Genomic DNA, 18,628 nt, shown 5'->3' on the forward strand with positions numbered 1-18,628 from the left:
GTGATATTGCAGCATTGATTGAAAGAGATAGCTAATACTGGAAAAACACCTACATATCTATGAATTTGAGAGTGAAGCAATATAATTTTTTAACATGGAATATATTCAATGATTAAAATTATTTTTGTATATGAATTTATGTGTCAAATTATAAAACATGTCAGGAGAAAGTAATTGGAGATTGATAAAATTATTATGTGCATATTTTTAGAAACAAAAAAATATGGACAAACTTATGAAAAAAAGTTTTAGAATATCCTGGTGAGTAATACAAATTCTAAACTGAAATGAACACAAAAGGAACAGGGTGAAGATCTGTATAAAAGGGACTTAAAATGAATCTGTAAATATTTTTAAAGGTTTAAGCTACGGCCAAATATACTGTAGACATAATAGTAAGTTTAGGAAATATTATTTTAAAATTTTACTTCCTGTGTTTTTACATCTTGAATAATTAGCAAAAGTGTGATCTTCAATAAAGTTGGAAAAATACATTTAATGAGCAAAACTTTATTTATTTTTATTTATTTATTAGTGGGCTCCATGCCCAAAATGGGGCTTGAACTCATGACCTCGAGATCAAGAGTTAGATGCTGTACTGACCGAGCAAACCAGATGCCCCTAATGAGCAACACTTTATAAAATTACAAAGAAAATACAATGAAGGATGGTTTCCATTCACAATAGAAGCAAAAGATAAAATATAAAGTATCTGGAAAAAGTTAATCATAAATTTTAAAACAGTGAAATATGAAAGGAATAATAAATATAGGGAGGTACGTTTCTTTTATTGATTAGAAAGACTCAGTTTTGCCAAAAATTTAATGTCTCTAAATCTAAATATAATTTAAATATAATGTAAATTCTTTCAGAAAATATTTATTTTTGGACCTGGGTGGCTCAGTCAGTTACGTGTCTGCCTTGAGCTCAGGTCATGATCTCAGGGTGCTGGGATCAAGTCTCGCATTGGGCTCCTTGCTCAGCAGGGAGCCTGCTTCTCTCTCTGCCTGCCACTCCCCATGCTTGTGCTCTTTCTCCCTCTCTGTCTCTCTGACCAATAAATAAATAAAATCTTTAAAAAAAGAGAAAATAGAAAATACTTATTTTTAAGATAAGAAGCTGACAAAAATACTGTCCTAGGATAATGGAGAGAGACTGCAGGTAGAGAAGGAAAACCCATATCTGGAGTAGGAGTTGATCCCAATAAGGACAAATCACTACCCGCACATGGAAGAAGGGGCGTGATACAATTCACTTGCCATTGAATGGATGTGGTCTCACTGGGGAATGTCGTCATATCAGGTTTTCTGGTTTAGTCCCTTCTGCTGATCACCTGTTCAGGAGCAGTAGCAGCGCTTAGACTAACCTTAATAAAAGGAATTCCATGGCTTTGGTCTCAGTTGGACACTGATGTGAGATATAAAAATGTACACACTTTGTGCCCACTCTCATAAATCTATCCTCATTTTTCTCTGCCACATATTCTAATTTTGATCTTTCAAGGCCCCTACCAAACCAGCAAAACTATTTTCCACGGTCCAGGAATTCATATTTATTTTTACATAGGACCAATTTTACATCCCCAATTTGGTAATTGAGTGAAATATTTACAGCTCTTCCCAGTAACAGAATTTTCCCTCAGCAGTTTCCGTTAGAGTCATCTGAGTGGGCAAGAATGCAGCAGCTGTCCATTTTTTGGCTTGTGTCAAGACAGAATCAAATCATTTACAGAAACCCTTCTTTGAGCCCATAAAATTGATCTGAAGTAAAGGTATTAATGCAACAGAAGTAGGAAGTACAGAGTTCTGGACTACTTAAGGGTGCTGATTACTTGTGCTTTTATACGAGCTTCAGCCTGACCCCAGAGGCACCAGTTGCAGTACGTGAGGGCTTAGTGCTGTGACAGTTAGAAATTGTGACTTGTTGGTACTTGGTTCATGATGAGTGGTGCTAGGCACATAGTCACTAGAAAAGTCAGTCTCTGGTAGGGCCCTGCAGCTTCCTAGGATTCACTTTTCAACCAGTGTGTTGTTCTCTGCTGCAGGATGCAGGGCTTCTTTTCTAGGATCCTAGGAGTTAGCATTGTCCTTCTTCTGTGATTTGGCCAAAGAATCTACACAGTGTTCTTATTTATCATCCCTACCTCTATGTCACTGGTTTTCCTGGTTTGTATAGCCTGAGTAGCAAGGACATCCTGTGTGACTCAACCTAAAATTGCATCAAAGACATGTATGGGAATTCAGTGAGCCTGTAAGCACTGTGTCTCTTTCTTAATGGTAAGGAGTACAAAACAGAATTACATGTCTTGTATGTTATGAGGGGATTAGGTATCATGCCCCAGAGTATTCAGACCCTTAAAACCTGAATGATTTGGCAGATCCCTGAAATGTTAGGGATTATCTCTTATCCTCTTTTATGTCATTGCTGCTCAAAGGTCCAATCACTATGTGCTTTCAATGTAGTGGACTAGTATGATGATGTATATAGATTACCAGGACCATTAAGTTTCCTGAGGACTACACTGTGACAGAGTAGGAGAGCCAGGATAGAAGTGAGTCAACTGCAGATGTTTTGAGGGTGAGGGAGTGACTGATGTGGTTTTTATTTTCCTTAATTTTGAAAACTCTATCACAAGATAATAGTTGAGAGGTTTTCTTCGTTGGCATTTCCGTTGCTTTGTGACATCCTTCATGTATTTGGTCTCGATATAGTTTGGAATTTCAAGATACCGTTACAGCATATTATATGGCAAGGTTCTTCTCCAAAGGAAAGTATTTATGATGAAATATAGTTTTGTCAAAAAAAAAAGTAAAAATACCTATGGTGAACTACTGGATCTTGACTCTGCTGTCGGATTCTTCTCTCCCTTTTCAGTCTTCTGAAGACCATCATAATGTGCCTTGTAGTCACTTAATGTGTTTCTCCCAGGGGCTTCTGTTATTTATTTTTGGAAATTATACTGCTAATGCTTTGCTTTTACCCTTTGGCGAATTTGAATCAAATTATTTCCAGTTATTTTGATTTTAATAGAACTAAAGCTTCTTCGCTTTTTATCCTAAGCTAGCATCTTCAGGTACACTTTCCACTGGCCATATTGTCTTCTCTCTCTCGAGTCTGTTCCATCGCTTCAGCTCCTTTACTCTCTGAGCTATGCATTTGGTTTCCTTTCCTTGTCTGAAGTGTTACTCATCCACGTAGCTTATACACACAGCAGAAGTAATTTACATTCTGAGAGCTGAGGGAACAGACAAGTCTGCTCTGGCTTTTGGTACCACATCTTCTACTTTTTAAAATAATCACATTGTGAAAAAACACTTTAGGAATATGTTCATTTGCCATAGACATAGTGTGGCGTTTACTTCCGTCAGGGGAACTATATTAATTAAATGAGGATGTGGGTTAGCGTGGTGATATGAGTAGAGAGCCAAGAGCCTTATTAATTGGGTAAATGAAGATTCTTTTTCCTTTTGTCCTAAGTGTTAATGGATAGGAATTGAACGATTTTAAGGAGGGGACCTGATCAAAAGCAAGTAATCTCCTCAGGAGCACCTAATAATAATGTAGTCTGCACTTGGATTTGACAAGTCTTTTGACGAGCAGAGCAAAAGTTATTTTCACATTTCTAAAATGTACTTTTCTTATTTCCCCATTTTTACGCAGTTAAATTTATGTCTCTGTCAGTTTCTCAGTGGAATAGGAAAAGTCCACAGAGATCTGTGACAAGACAGGAAAAAAAAAGATTTTTTTTGAAACTTTGGAAAAGAAAAATTTCAAATTATCATTTTGAAATGCCTGTATGAAAAAAATTATTACCAAATTATATTAAGATTTGTTTTAAACAAAATATAACGTGGGATTCTACTGTGCTTAATGTCTCAATTCCAGCTGAAATATATTGCTAGTTACCTTGAATAGTTGATAGAAAGTACATTAAAAATGCATTGGTTTTTCTCTGTTTTATTGGAACTAGAGTAATTTGAAATATTTTATGAAAAAAAGTTTGTAAAGTCTATGAACTCTTGCCTTTATATTTTGTTTGTTTTTATCATTGACTGTATGACACACCAGTGCGAAAACACAGAGTGGTGCTGCTTCTGCCTTATCAGTGGTCTTAAGACCTGCAGGGTAAAGATAACAAGCAGATTTCTCTTTTCAAATGGGAAGTTCTTCAGCAGGATCTTTTATTTTTCTTTTTTTAAATTTTTATTATGTTATGTTATTCACCATACAGTACATCATTAGTTTTTGATGTAGTGTTCCATGATTCATTGTTTGCATATAACACCCAGTGTTATATGCAATACGTCCCCTCCTTAATACCCATCACCGGGCTAGCCCAATCTCCCACCCCCCTCCCCTCTGAAACCTCAGTTTGAAGAGACTGTCTTTTTTCCACTGGATGTTTTTTCCTGCTTTGTCAAAGATTAGTTGACCATAAAGTAGAGGGTCCATATCTGGGCTCTCTATTCTGTTCCATTTATCTGTGTCTGTTTTTGTGCCAGTACCATACTGTCTTGGTGATCACAGCTTTGTAGTATAGCTTGAAATCAGGCAACGTGATGCCCCCAGCTTTGTTTTTCTTTTTCAACATTTCCATAGCGATTCGGGGTCTTTTCTGGTTCCACGTAAATTTTACGATTGTTTGTCCCAGTTCTTTGAAAAATGTCATTGGTATTTTGATCGGGATGGCGTTGAAAGTATTGATTGCTCTGGGTAGCATAGACATTTTAACTATGTTTATTCTTCTGATCCATGAGCATGGAATGTTTTTCCATCTTTTTGTGTCTTCTTCAATGTCTTTCATTAGTATTCTGTAGTTTCTAGAGTATAGATCCTTTACCTTTCCGGTTAAGTTTATTCCAAGATATCGTATGGTTTTTGGTGCTATTGTAAATGGAATCAATTCCCTAATTTCTCTTTCTTCAGTCTCATTGTTCATGTGTAGAAATGCAGCTGATTTATTTATTTATTTTTTAAAATATTTTATTTATTTATTTGACAGAGATAGAGACAGCCAGTGAGAGAGGGAACACAGGCAGGGGGAGTGGGAGAGGAAGAAGCAGGCTCATAGCGGAGGAGCCTGATGTGGGGCTCGATCCCATAACGCCAGGATCACGCCCTGAGCCAAAGGCAGACGCTTAACCGCTGTGCCACCCAGGTGCCCCAAAATGCAGCTGATTTCTGAGCATTGATTTTGTTGTCTGAGTTCTAGTAATGTAGGGGGTGGAGTCTTTTGGGTTTTCCATATAAAGTATTATGTCATCTGTGAAGAGAGAGAGTTTGACTTCTTCTTTGCCAATTTGAATACCTTTTATTCTTTTTTGTTGTCTGATCAGCAGGATCTTTTCATGAAAAGCAGACTGATGATTAAAACTTTAGTACAAACTTTAAGGATTCAGTGTTACATACACTTGAATTCTCCATTTTTCCTATTTCTAGAGTACTCTACAAGGTTTCCTATCACATTAAAAAGGAAAAAAAAAGTCCATGAATGATTGGGGAAAAGCCAATGAGCAAAAACAAAAACAAGCCTTTGCTATGGAAATAGTCACACTGGCTTGGAGCAGAGAATGGAATTTTATTTTATTTTTATTTTTTTAAGTTAGTAAATACTCATTTGTTGTATTACAAGAGAAAAAATCTAGTTTGCAAATGATATCATACACTTCATAGATGCTAGGATTTTGCATATTTTGAAATATGCTGTGGATAAATTTCGCTTCAGTATATAAACAGATGAAACAGCTAACATTTTTTGGTTCACACAGCTCCTGAGTTTCCTCATTATGTGTCATATTTTATCAACCACTTTTAGATGCTTCTGATTTTTCAATATCTTCTAAATACTTAAATGTTTCTGTATCTGTCAGAGTGCAGTCAGGAGACAGAAACTATACTGGTATTTTGAACAAGAAGTGTTGATTATGAAGACTTAGCAACTGGTAGTAGAGAGTACAAAAAAAGGATGAAAGAGAACTCCAAATAATGCAGTCGGGCTGAAGGAGAGAACCCCAGGAAGGAATGAACTTGGAAGGGGGATCCCATTCTCGAGGGTGCGTTTCAGAACTCTCTGGAGAGCTTATGAATAGGCCTCTGGATAAGAACGAAGCTGGTCCAAGATGGAGGGAATGAGGAGCAGGAAATTTAAGGCTGAGACTGGCACCACAGCTTGCTGGAGGGTGAGTGCCACTGGTGTCCCATGGCAGCTGCACTGTAGGAGAAAGAGATTAAGGACACTGGAAGTGGAAAGAAAAGCCTCTTTTTTCTGTAGTGTTCTTCCAGCATCCTCTCATGACAAAGGTGAAAGGTTTGAGTCCAGGTCTGGTATCACAAAGCACTCCAATGAAAGGTGGACTTGATGTCAAGAAACAACAGATTGATAATCTATAGAGCTTCTTTGTCAAGAAATATACAAAGGAAAAAATATGATTCTTCTTTATTAAGTGGAGTACTTTATTTTCAGCAACCTACCTACCTGTTCTTGTTACCCTTTTGATGAGAGGAAACTCCACACATTATTGTGATCATTGCTCTTTTTCCTGGTGTGCATTAGCTCGAAATTCTTCTAATAGCTCTGAAATTGTATCCAGGAAAGTAGTCAATTTTGTCAACATGTAAAATGTAGGACTTTGAATATCCAGCTTGTCAAGATATTATACCAAGAATTAAGAATAAAATGTGTTGTTTTCTATTACAAGAAAACTTGCTGGCTTTCCAGGCATTCTTTGGAAGAACTTCACTGAAATATAAATAGCACTTCATCTGTTCTTGAAGGAGATCTTGCAAAATAATTTGTTTGTTTGTAAGGAACATAAGTGATGCCATGTGAAAAAATCCGAAGAATTTGGGAAAATTTAGAGTTCTCTGATTCAAACATTTCCTCTTCTGTAAATATTAGCTATGGAAGTTCAGACTCCATTTCTTTTTTTTTTTTTAAGACTTATTTATTAGAGAGAGAGAGGGAGAGAGAGAGCACATGTGAGTGGGGAAAGGGCAGCAGGAGAGGGAGAGAAGCAGACTCCAGGCTGAGCTGGCTCCCAGGACTCTGAGATCATGACCTGAGCCAAAAGCAAGAGTGTGATGCTTAACCGACTGAGCCACCCAGGTGCCCCCAGACTCCATTTCTTAATACTCATTATATTTCAAGGATTCCAGTAAGATAAAAGTTTAAGATTAATTCAATATCATAGACAGCATATACTTTTCCTTGCTAAAGTTCACTCTACTGTCATTTTTTTTAAACTGAAAACCAGATCAGTTTCTGAAGTAAAATATTAATGCATATTCAATCTTATGTTTAATTGTTTATGCTGTTGTTTGGGAAGGAGAGCTATGATGTTTATCATATTTTCAAAAGAATTTCATAGCCAAAGAATGTTATGAGTCTTGAGTAGCTAATAACTGGTCCAGTTAACCAGATTACATACTTTTTGAATTTCTTAACACATTCATTCACATTGTTTACTATATTTAACATAACATTTTAATAAAAGACCTAACAAGAAGGCTTAGTTTCATATTAGGGTAATCAAATCACCTAGCATTGAGAAAAGAATGAAATTAATAAGCTTTTTAATGAATTCTGCCTCCCTAATACTTTGGTACTATAGGCTGATTAAGAGAAAATCATACAGTCCTTTATTCAAGAAGAAGGGGAATCATAAGGCTGGACCTCATTCCCTGAACAGAATACAAGGCAGCCTGCATGGTATAGAGTCAGGAAACATTGGTAAGATCTCTTCTTTCTGACCCTGTTTCAGATCTAAGCTGCTAACTCTCCCCTCTCACTACTGATAGAGTTATATCCTAAAAATAGAAAGAAATGAACGTGTATGTATTCCTGGAAAAATTAACTGATGGATTTAAATTTACACTGAAGTATAAATTACTGTTATGCTACACTTACTGAAAGGTAAGCTTTGAGAGTAGAAAAGAGCAAAGAATATCAGCTGTCAGAAGAACTAGAAAGCTAGGGAGAGGGTAAAAATTGAGTGGGAGGGTGGGGGGAGAAGAGGAAATTCCCAAGGTTTTTTCAATATTTTACTTAATGATGCTTTATTACGGTTGGATTCAGAAAAGATGAGATGTAATTGGGAAGATAAGAAGGCAAACAACAAAAAGCAAAATTAATGTTTTTATCCTCAGCATAAAGGAGAGGGTAATATTTATGTTTGTCTAATCACCTTTTATGAATTGAGGAGTTTGGGAAATAAAAACTACTAATGAATCATTGAACACTACACCAAAAACTAATGATGTACTATATGTTGGCTAATTGAACTTAAATTAAAAAATATATACATAAAATAAAATTTGAGAAGCATCCAGAAAAAAAAAACCCCACTTAAAAATCTTCATCAACATTAATAAATCCCCTAACAGTCCCTAGAGTTCAGGGTAGAGATCCAGAGGTCCTTCTGGGCCCAGGTTGCTGTTGGATTGTATGTTTATCATTGATTTATAGAACATTATCATATATCCAAAGAACTCCATGTTTGGTCCAAATGCAGACTATTGCGTAGCTACTTATAGCATAGACTAAAAACTTAGTGTTTGCAGAGGAAACTGAAATGATCTTAACTGATCATAGAAAGACCATTAAGTGAAATATTTGAAATGCAAGCTCCAATGATGTATAATTCATTGTAAAACATTATTAGTTATTGGAAAACAACATAGGATAGGCATAATTGATGTTAGGGAAGGGATTTCATAATTTAAGAATCTCCACTTAAGTCTACACACTTAAATTGGTGGAATGGCTATCTTCTGGTTGGGAAAATTCAGTTTCACATTCTTAAATATTATTCATCTATATAGCTTTTTCAGTAATATAGATTAGGAAACTCCCAAGATCAGGAAAAAATGTCTAAATGTATGCTCACCAAAGAATCAGGTGCTCCTTTTTTTTCCCTATCATTTTCATATTTACCTGCAACTAAAGCAGTGAAAGTATTGATACTGTCCACATATAGTCATTCTGTTATTTTATTTCCAGAACCAGTAATCATATATTTTTCCATATTTTTGATATTTAGCTTTTGCTTAGGTGATACCTGGGAAGGGACTAGTTAATATCCATTAGATATTCTCTATATCATCATCTTCATCACTTCCACCATAGTTGAGGTATGGCACAAGAACACATTGAAATATTTATAGACAGAGTATCAATTTGAAGAATTTGAAGGAATTGTGCCTTAATAAAGGGAATTCCTCACTAGTGGAATTTCAGAAATTTTCTTGGGCCTCAGATAATCTTCCTCATGGCAGCCTTCATATCTCTTGTTCCTTAGTGCATAAATAATGGGGTTTAGAATGGGGGTGAAAACAGTGTAAAATACGGCAAGAAGTTTATCCACAGGGTAAGTGGTAAAGGACCGCACATAGATAAAGATGTAAGGTCCAAAGAACAATATTACTACGGTGATATGGGCAGCCAATGTAGAAAATGCCTTGGCCATTGCAGCAGAAGACTTAAGCCAGACAGTGACAAGAATAATGATGTAAGAGCCAACCAAGAGAGAGAACGTACTTAGGGAAAGGATTCCACTATTGGCTACAATTAGTATTTTAATGATGTAAGAGTCCAGGCAGGCAAGTTTGGTCACTCGAGGAAGGTCACAAAAAAAGCTGTATACTACATTGGGTCCACAAAAAGGCAGGTTCATGATAAATGATAACTGGCTTAATGTGTGCACCAAGCCCACAGCCCAAGAGACCATTACAAGGACAGTGCACGTCCTTCGACTCATGATGACTACATAGTGTAGGGGTTTACATATGGCTACGTATCTGTCGTAGGCCATGGAGACGAATAGTACCATCTCTCCTCCAGTAAAAAGGTGAATGAAGAATATCTGGGCAATGCAGCCACTGAAGGAGATGGTCTTATGTTCAGTCAGAAAATCTGCAATCATCTTAGGGGTAGCAAAAGAAGACTGACAGATGTCCACAAAGGAGAGATTTCCCAGGAGGAAGTACATGGGGGAGTGTAGGCTGTTGTCAGAAGTTACTGTGACAATAATAAGAAGGTTTCCCAGCACAATGACCACATATAACACAGAGAAGAAAACAAAAAAGAAAAGCTGGAGTTCCTGGGAACTAGAGAGTCCCAGCAATACAAATTCAGACACCACTGAAGAATTGACCTTATCCATGGATCCAGGTTGCAGTCGGTCTCTGTAACAATCCTAAGGGAGGGGAACATAAGAAGGGATCAGATTTCTGAACCACAGACTTTTAATGCAAAGGGTTCTGAGATCCCAGATATAATGTGTATTTGCTGAATAAGAAATGTTGAAGAGATCATGATAATATATCTGGAGAGTAGGAAGGAGCTTAGGACAACGTCTAAATAACACTAAATAATTTTGTCTTCTCCTTAGAACCCCTTGAGTTTTGGATAGTTTTAGTAATCTGTTACACAGTAGGAAACAAGCTCATCCATGAGCTTACTCATGATCACAAGGCAAGAGGAGTAACTTAAAACCAGCTCCATAGGCTTTGTAGATTGGCAAAAATAATTTACATCTGTTGTTCTTGTAGTCATTTTCCATCATTAATTGTCCTAAATCTTGAAGTATAACATTTCTTTAACTCTCCAAGAGATATGCATGGCTTAACATTTATTGTGTGATGTAAAGTCACACTGATTGTTTGACTTTAGACTACTTTTTCTGAGCTTTAATTACACATTTCAAAAAAGATGAGAGGTGGTAAAAATGCCTACTTTGCAGAAGGCTTTGAAGTTTTAAAATGTTAGTTTATGACATTCTTCTATCAGAGTAATTCTAACACAATAGATGTTCTTAATATGTTAAATACCCCCATATTAACAAAACTTTACCTTACTGCTATTGCAGGAATCATACACAATTTAGACAATTCCTACTAAAGAGAAACTGTTAGATATTAACCGGGTCTGTAGCTAAACAACCCAGTCGGTCAGTGATTCATGTGTATAATTTCTTGAAATACGTATTATAACTTTACCTTAATTATCTAAAACTCATTTCTGCTTGTTTATTTAGGAACAGTACCTAAATTTTCTTTATGTGTTTTCTTTGCAGATCAAATTTAGTTTTAGGCCAGAAAATTGTTAAGAGAATAGATCCCTAAAGTTCTCACAAGGAGAATTTTTTTTTCTTTTTCTTTTTATTGTATTATCAGGTGTTGGTATTAACTAAACCTATGGTGATAATTATTTCAAAATATATGCAAATCAAACCATCGTGCTGTATACCTTAAACATATACAGTGATGTATGTCAGTTATTTCTCAATAAAACTGGAAAAATTAGATTTAGGCCAACTTATGCTTCCCTGCTTTATCATTATCAATGGCCTTATTAATACATCTTTATAACTGATGAAAGAATAGGTGTTGTAGGGATTTGGGATAAAGAGATAAAAATGATTGAATTATAAATGTCTCATGCTCCTAAAAATACATTTTGGGGGGAATCAGAATAATCCTAATAATCCTAAAAAATAATCCTGCATCTCATTATATTTTCCTATAAGGATGCAGCCCAACTAGACAAGCTTTCAAGAAGTTCTATTTTAGGAAACCATACTAGTTCTGACAATTAATTTGACCACAGTTTTAGTAAGGAATCTGGATGTGATGTAATCTTAACCCCATGTAAGGGCACAAATATCTTTCATTGCCTGTTTATTTTGTACATGAAGCCAGTCTTCCTAAGTCCCTAGGATACACCCCCTAGTCTTTCATTTTTTCCCACCAGCTTTATTGAGTTATAATTGACAAATAAAACAATGTGATTTTTTGTGTTTTTAATAATTTTTTATTATGTTAGTCACCATACAGTACATCCTTAGTTTTTGATGTGATGTTTTGATATACATATACGTTGTGCAATGCTTACAACAATCAAGCTAAATAACATATCCATTACCTCACATGGTTTCCTTCCTTCTTCCCCTCCCTCCCTCCCTCCTTTCCTCCTTTCTTTCTTTCTTTCCTTCCTTCCTTCCTTCCTTCCTTCCTTCCTTCCTTCCTTCCTTCCTTCCTTCCTTCCTTCCTTCCTTCCTTCCTCTGGTGAGAACAACTAAGATCCACTCTCTTAGCAAATTTCAAGAGTATAATATGGTATTATTAGCTGAAGTCACCATGCTATACACTAGATCTGCAGACCTTATTCATCTTGCATCCTAAACTTTGTATCCTTTGATCAACAGCCATTCATTTAGGTGGATGTTGAAGGGGAGCAGAATGCACCATCCCAAAATATACCACCTTGGCATACTGATTATTTTCAATTAAAGCCACTCGAGAAACAGCAGTGCAAGAAGAACACTCTGAGTCTCCTTTGTTCCCCTGAAAGCGGGAGATAAATCTGCCAGGTGAAAGGTACCCTCCCTGTACCAAGAGGGTAGAAGGCATTCTTATCACCAGATGTAGGAAGTTTAGGGCTGAGAAGGCTATATAAACAACTATTATTATTTCTTCACTAATTTAATACCTCAAGCCCAAACATCTTTATCTTGTCAGTTTTTCACAAACTTATTGTGTCTTTGTCTAAAAGGTATAAAAACTTCCGCTTTGGTCACTTCTTTGAGTGCCATATTTTCTTATGGATTTCCTGTGCAAACAAAATTAAATTCCCTTTTCTCCTGTTAACTGTCCTATGTCAATTTAATTATGAGATATTCTAAAGAACCTAGAAGGGATGAAGGGAAAACTAAAAAGTGTCCACCCCAACAATGTAATTACATTCCATACAGGGAAGCCGTCAAGTACAGAACCATTTCATGTTCTCACTGGACTGTTCAGAAAAACACATTTAGTCCACATTTTAGATACGCCTTTTGTGGACTCTGGAGTCAGAGTAAAAAATGAAGATGATTCATCAAGTGAATTCATTAGCAATGATGAATCAGTACTTACTATAATGGTGTAGAAGAGAGCAGTAATGGAGAAGCTTCTGAAATATGCTGTAGCTTATATTATTTCCTTATCCTGTGTGTGATTCTTTTTGTTTCCCCATTTCTAAAATAAAGTTGTTCTCCCTCAGGTTTATGGATTTGTTATGTAAAATGAACTCTACCTAATGAAAATGTTTATTGTACAGATATATATAAATTAACAAATGAGGTAGATTTTTTAGTGAGTGATAATAATTTTAAACCATGAGAAAGAATGGAAAAGAAAGCTTGGATTTGTTGAAACCCTGCTAGGCAGCATCAGTTGAGTTAGATGTTTGTGTTTCTGTTATATCACGTAATCTGTACAACAGACCTGAGGGGAAGACATTATTCCAGAGCTACAGAGGAGAAAACCAAGGATCAGATAAATTTAGTAATCTCCAAGCAATTTATGTAAATTAATTGAATTTCCCCGTAATATTACATGGTAAACAAAATCCCATTTGCAGTAAGAAATCAGAGTAACAGAGAACATAAGTAACTTCTCTAGAGTTACATACCTGAAAGTCAATGAACTAGAACTTGAACCCAGACCTTTGACTTCAGGGCTAGCTCTCCCTGAGGCTACATTCTGTAGTTTTAGATCTGAATGATGTGGAACCCATACCATCTACACTATTCATTTACAATGGAATAGTTCCTCAGTATATGCTCTTGGTTCTCATCTTTCCACCAATTATAAAGTATTGGTTCCTCATTTAAGCCAGGTTTCTCAACGTGGGCACTATGGAAGTTTGGGGTTGGATAATTCTCTTAGGAAGAAGTCTTGTGCACTATAAAATGTTTAGGAGCATCCCTGGTCTTCCCCACTAGATGCCAATAGTACTTACCTCCGTTGTGACAATCAAAATATATCTAAGACACTGCAAAGTATCCGGGAGGGCAGGGGTCACCTTGAGTTTAGAATCACTGAGTTAAGCCATCTTTAGCTTGCATTTTTAGTCTCTCCCACTGTCGTTTAATTTGCATCTACTGACAAAGGATTCAGTCTGACTCATTCCAGAAATAAGCCAAAAGAAAAAAAATTCCTAATTCTACCTTCCTTAGTTGGTTTTCCACCTGCTCAGACCTTACCATACTCAATTATGCCTTTTGCTACCCCGATAAGAAAAACTATTTTTACCAAAGGTTTTCAAAGACCTGGTTATGATAGCTAATTTTGTTTTAAGTGAAACAACTCCTGGTCTTCCTCTTGAAATTTTTATATTATCTATTTAATTAACATTATTAATTTATTATTTAATTATTTATATTATTTTTCCTTCATCCATGTACTGACCCTTATGAATAGATTTCCACTGAGGACGTAGTCTAGGTTTCCAGATTTGTCCCATCCCCTTCTGCACACCTTGTAGTCTTTCTCTCTTACTTTATGTTCTCCTTAGTCTCCCTTCTTCTCTTTGTTCCCTGTCTTCCTTAGGCATTTCATTCACCACTGTGTGATGACATTGAATTTTGCAGCACCACTTCTCACTACACTCCAGTAATCCAAACAGACCACAGCTCACAATTTCTCTCCTCAGGTCAGCTCTTTTTCCCTTTAAACTTTTCTTCACTATGTAACTGTCCCTATTCTTCCAGGTTGTAAACTTACTTTTTCCTGGATCTCATTCTCCCACTTGTAACATCGCATCAGTCCTTGAAGTAAACTAGTAAAATTTAAAGTCCTTAACATGACAGCCAAGCATATAGTATGGTCTGGTTTTACTTATACCCCTTGCTACTCTCTAGACAAAACCAGATTCTTCAACATTTATTAAGCTGGTAGATATTTTCTATTCATTTTCTGATGCCCTTCACAGATAATATATTCCAGTGCAAATGCTATTTCCTCGAAAAGCCTTCCTAGAGGCTTATGTTGAAATTTCTCCTTTTCCTAATGTTGCTGTATCACTTTGCTTGTATGTAGATGATGAGTTCTCCCAAAGTAAGAGTTTTTGTGTAGATCTTCTTCCCCTGCCAGAGTCAGTGCTCCTTGTATTCTCATGCCTGTTACGGATCTTTCACAGGATTGGTATACAGATGAGCACGGAATATATTTCACAAATGTGTTTTGGTGTTAACTGAAATATATTTCACTTTGTATCTGTCATTTATTCAATCTTTTCACCTTATAATCTAACTGTGCACAGAGACCTTCGAACTCTGTAATAGACCTTGAACTCTGCAAATCATAAGCCACTTACATAAATTTCATTTCTACATAGAACAAGAATTTTTATCTCATTATTAATATAAGCTCGTATTTAAGTCATGAAAATCAATGCCAGTCATAAAACCAGCAAAAGCAAAGAGAGTAAAATAATCCTTTTGAATCGTAACATAGAGAAAATGGGTTATTTGTTGTATTAAAAGTAAACCATATTTTGTTTACCAACTTTTTAAAAAATAATAGAAATAAAGTAATTAAAAGAGAAGAAATTTTCCCTCTAATTCTATAAAATTAAGTAAATTTTGTCTGATCTACTTGAAATGCAGAGTAAGTAAAATAAATCATTAATACAAAGATACACAGCTACAAGCCTATGACCTGAGTTTGGTATTTATCATTCCCATGATTTTTTTTTAAATAGCTTTACTGCATATGCATATATCTACAACGGGATATATAGCCTTGATTTGCATTTTTATTTAGTTTCTTTAGGTGATAGATTACAGTGTCAAATGCATTTTTTTAAGTACAGAGTTTGTCATAATCTCCAAAGAGTAATAACTCCCCCTCTGTACATCATTTCTCACAAATTCTCTAACTCCACCTCTGGATGTGATTTCTCACAAATTCTCTAAATCATGCTAAGACGCATGGACATCCTCACCTTGATTCACTTCCTTTGACTTCTAATGTGTTTTTGTCTCATTTATAGGTCTTGTCTAAGGCACAGTGTAATAATTGAATATGTAACTGGACACAGTTTATTTCTGATGTGTATGTTTTTCGGATATAGCCTACCTGATATAATGCATGTCAGAGATGTAAATTGAATTCTTCAGTTTTTCTGTTGTGAGGTTAATCTCTTTCAAGTGGTGATATTTATAGATGCTTTTTTTTTTTGTCAAGTTGGAGTCGTACCGTGGTTTTATCTAATTGATCAATTGAACCTTTGGAGAGCTAGTAATAGATGTCCTAGTTTCATCTTCCAATGGGGATTATTATTAATACCTTCCACTACATATTCCCAATGGAACAAAGTCAGTAACATCCCACATTGTTGACAATTACAAAAAGGACCATAGGAGAAAAAGGCAGGGTCATTTAACCCTTGGACAGTGTGTAGAGTAAAATATGTTCTGTGACTTCTATACAACTGAACTAGCTACTCTAGGGAGAATTCTTCTTGCCTAAATGAGAAATGCTTTGGCTTTAATGGAAGGACATGGTGTGAATGTGTGGTGGACATGGAGGAAAGGGTAACTAATTAGCACTTAGAGGACATGGATTCATGTTCTCAGTTCTGTCAAAAACTAAGAATAAGTTATTGGACAAAGACTTAACTCTCTGAGTCTCAGTTTACTCTTGTCTAAAATGATTGTAAATATTTCAAGTATATAGAAAATAAAGAGAACTATTAACTTAATGCCTTTGTTTACGGTATTCAGCTTTGTGAATTTTTTTATGTATAATGTTATTACTTAGAGCAGTTTTAGTTTCACAGCAAAATTGAGCAGAAGGTACAAGAGTTCCCCTATACCCCTTGCTCTCCCCCGACAACACACACAGCCATTATCAGTGTCCCTACCAGAGAGGTACATTTGCTACCACTAATGAACCTTCACTGACACATCCTAATGACCCAAAGTCCATGTATTACATTAGGGTTCACTCTTGGGTATTGTACATTAATTTATGAATTTTGACAAATGTATAATGACATGTATCTGCCACTATAGTATCACTCAATTATTTACTTTTATTTTTTTATAATTGTTATTTTGTTATATACTGTATGGTGACTAATATAACAGCTTTGTGAAATTTTAATGATTTGCCATACTTCCTTTATTTTTATTAGGAATGAAACATTGTGAAAGATATTAGAATATCCTACCCCAAAATATGCCACTTTGGCATCTGAATCATTTGGGGCTGAAGGCAACTGAGAAGAAGCAGTTACAAGAGAAGCTCTCTGCCTTCTACCTATTTGCCTAAGAGTAGGACATATATTTGTAATGGTGTCCCCTGTCCCCTCTCCACCAGGAAGGACAGAAGTTAATCACCACAGACAAGATCCTTTTCAGTGCAGAGAGGGAACCAAAGGAATCTAACAAAACTTACTAAAAGGCTAGTGACTTTATCTTTTATTAGTTCCTCCATATATTTGCCTTTCCACAATTTACTGCTCTGGAAACTCAGAGACCTTTCCTTTGTCTTGTCACTTCTTTAAAATTTATAGTTCTAAACTGAGGGTTGATAAAGAGAGGTGGGCAGGAGATGGACCAATTGGGCGATGGGCATTAAGGAGGGCATTTGTCGTGTTGAGCATGGGTGTTGTATGTTAGTGACAAATCACTGAATTCTATTCCTGAAAACAACATTGCACGAGAATTTAAATAAAAATTTGACAAAAAATAAAATAAAATGTATAGATCTTTTAAAATGTCATTTAAGACCAAATTCTAACCACCCCTTTGAGTTACTCCCTGTGTATGTGCAATGCACATGTTAATAACTCTCGCATGTTTTTCTCTTATTTATCTGTCTTTTGCTAGTTTAATGTACAGGGTCCTAGCCAATAAACCTAGGATGGGTAGAAGGAAAATGATTTTTTTAACTCTCCTACAGTTGTTAGTTGGAGTATCTTATATAGCCCCACAAACAGTTTTTCAGAGTTAACCTGAGTTTGATATTTAACCTTCCCATGACTTTTTTTTTATAGTTTTATTCATAGGGATGTATCCACCAAGAAATAATACATAGCTTGGATTTGCACGTCTATTTAAGTCTTTTGCAACTTGCTGTTTTCCACTAAATAATTTATTTGGGACAGTTATCAACAGTCATGCATATAGTTTTAGTTCATTTTAATGCTATAGTTTTCTTATTGTATGACTACATTGCTTATCTGTCATTTTTTGTGAATAGACACGCAGCTTGTTTCCAGTTCTTGGTATTATAAACAATGTTAAAATGAACATTTGTGTGAACAAGTATGTGCTGGAGGTTCTCCAGAATGTATTCCTAGCAGAATAATTGCTAAGTCATAAAGGATACAAATCTTCAGCATTACTAGATGTTTTGAAATTATGCTACAAAATGGTTTCACACATTTGCACTTAGTTTTATTTATCTGTATATCGCTTCTCAGCTCTGAATTCACCCGTTATTATATGTCCTGTGATGAGAATTCCTTTAAGTATATCTCCTTTAAAGTGACCATGATATCAACCTTTCTCAGAGGAGGGACCTAGTGGCACATTGCAAGATGAAGAGACTCTCCTACCAGTTCAGGCATGTGCTGAGGTCAGTGGTGTGTGTGAGGACATCCAATGGACATCCCAGACACTGACCCAAAATGCAGTCCCTCTCTGACCTTGCAGACTCCATTCTGGTGATAACCTTTCCACAGCACTCTCCACACAGAAACCAGAGCTCCCCACTCTGAAAGGCTTTTGCCCATGTTAGAACCCAGAGGCCTTGTGCACACACACCTTACCAGTTGCTGATTACCTGTTTCCCCACC

The 18,628-nt window shown here is 35.9% G+C and overlaps 1 protein-coding gene across 1 annotated transcript; it reads right to left on the reverse strand.

Annotated features, from left to right (window-relative positions):
• Positions 1 to 9,200: 9,200 nt before the first annotated feature.
• Positions 9,201 to 10,160, reverse strand: LOC113249993 (olfactory receptor 4K5-like). The gene has a single exon (XM_026491418.3). It carries the CDS (start codon positions 10,158 to 10,160, stop codon positions 9,201 to 9,203), a length of 960 nt encoding a protein of 319 aa, XP_026347203.2.
• Between the last annotated feature and the right edge of the window lie 8,468 nt (positions 10,161 to 18,628).

This window comes from Ursus arctos, unplaced genomic scaffold (genome assembly GCF_023065955.2).
Source record: "Ursus arctos isolate Adak ecotype North America unplaced genomic scaffold, UrsArc2.0 scaffold_6, whole genome shotgun sequence".
NCBI classification, from domain to species: Eukaryota; Metazoa; Chordata; class Mammalia; order Carnivora; family Ursidae; genus Ursus; species Ursus arctos.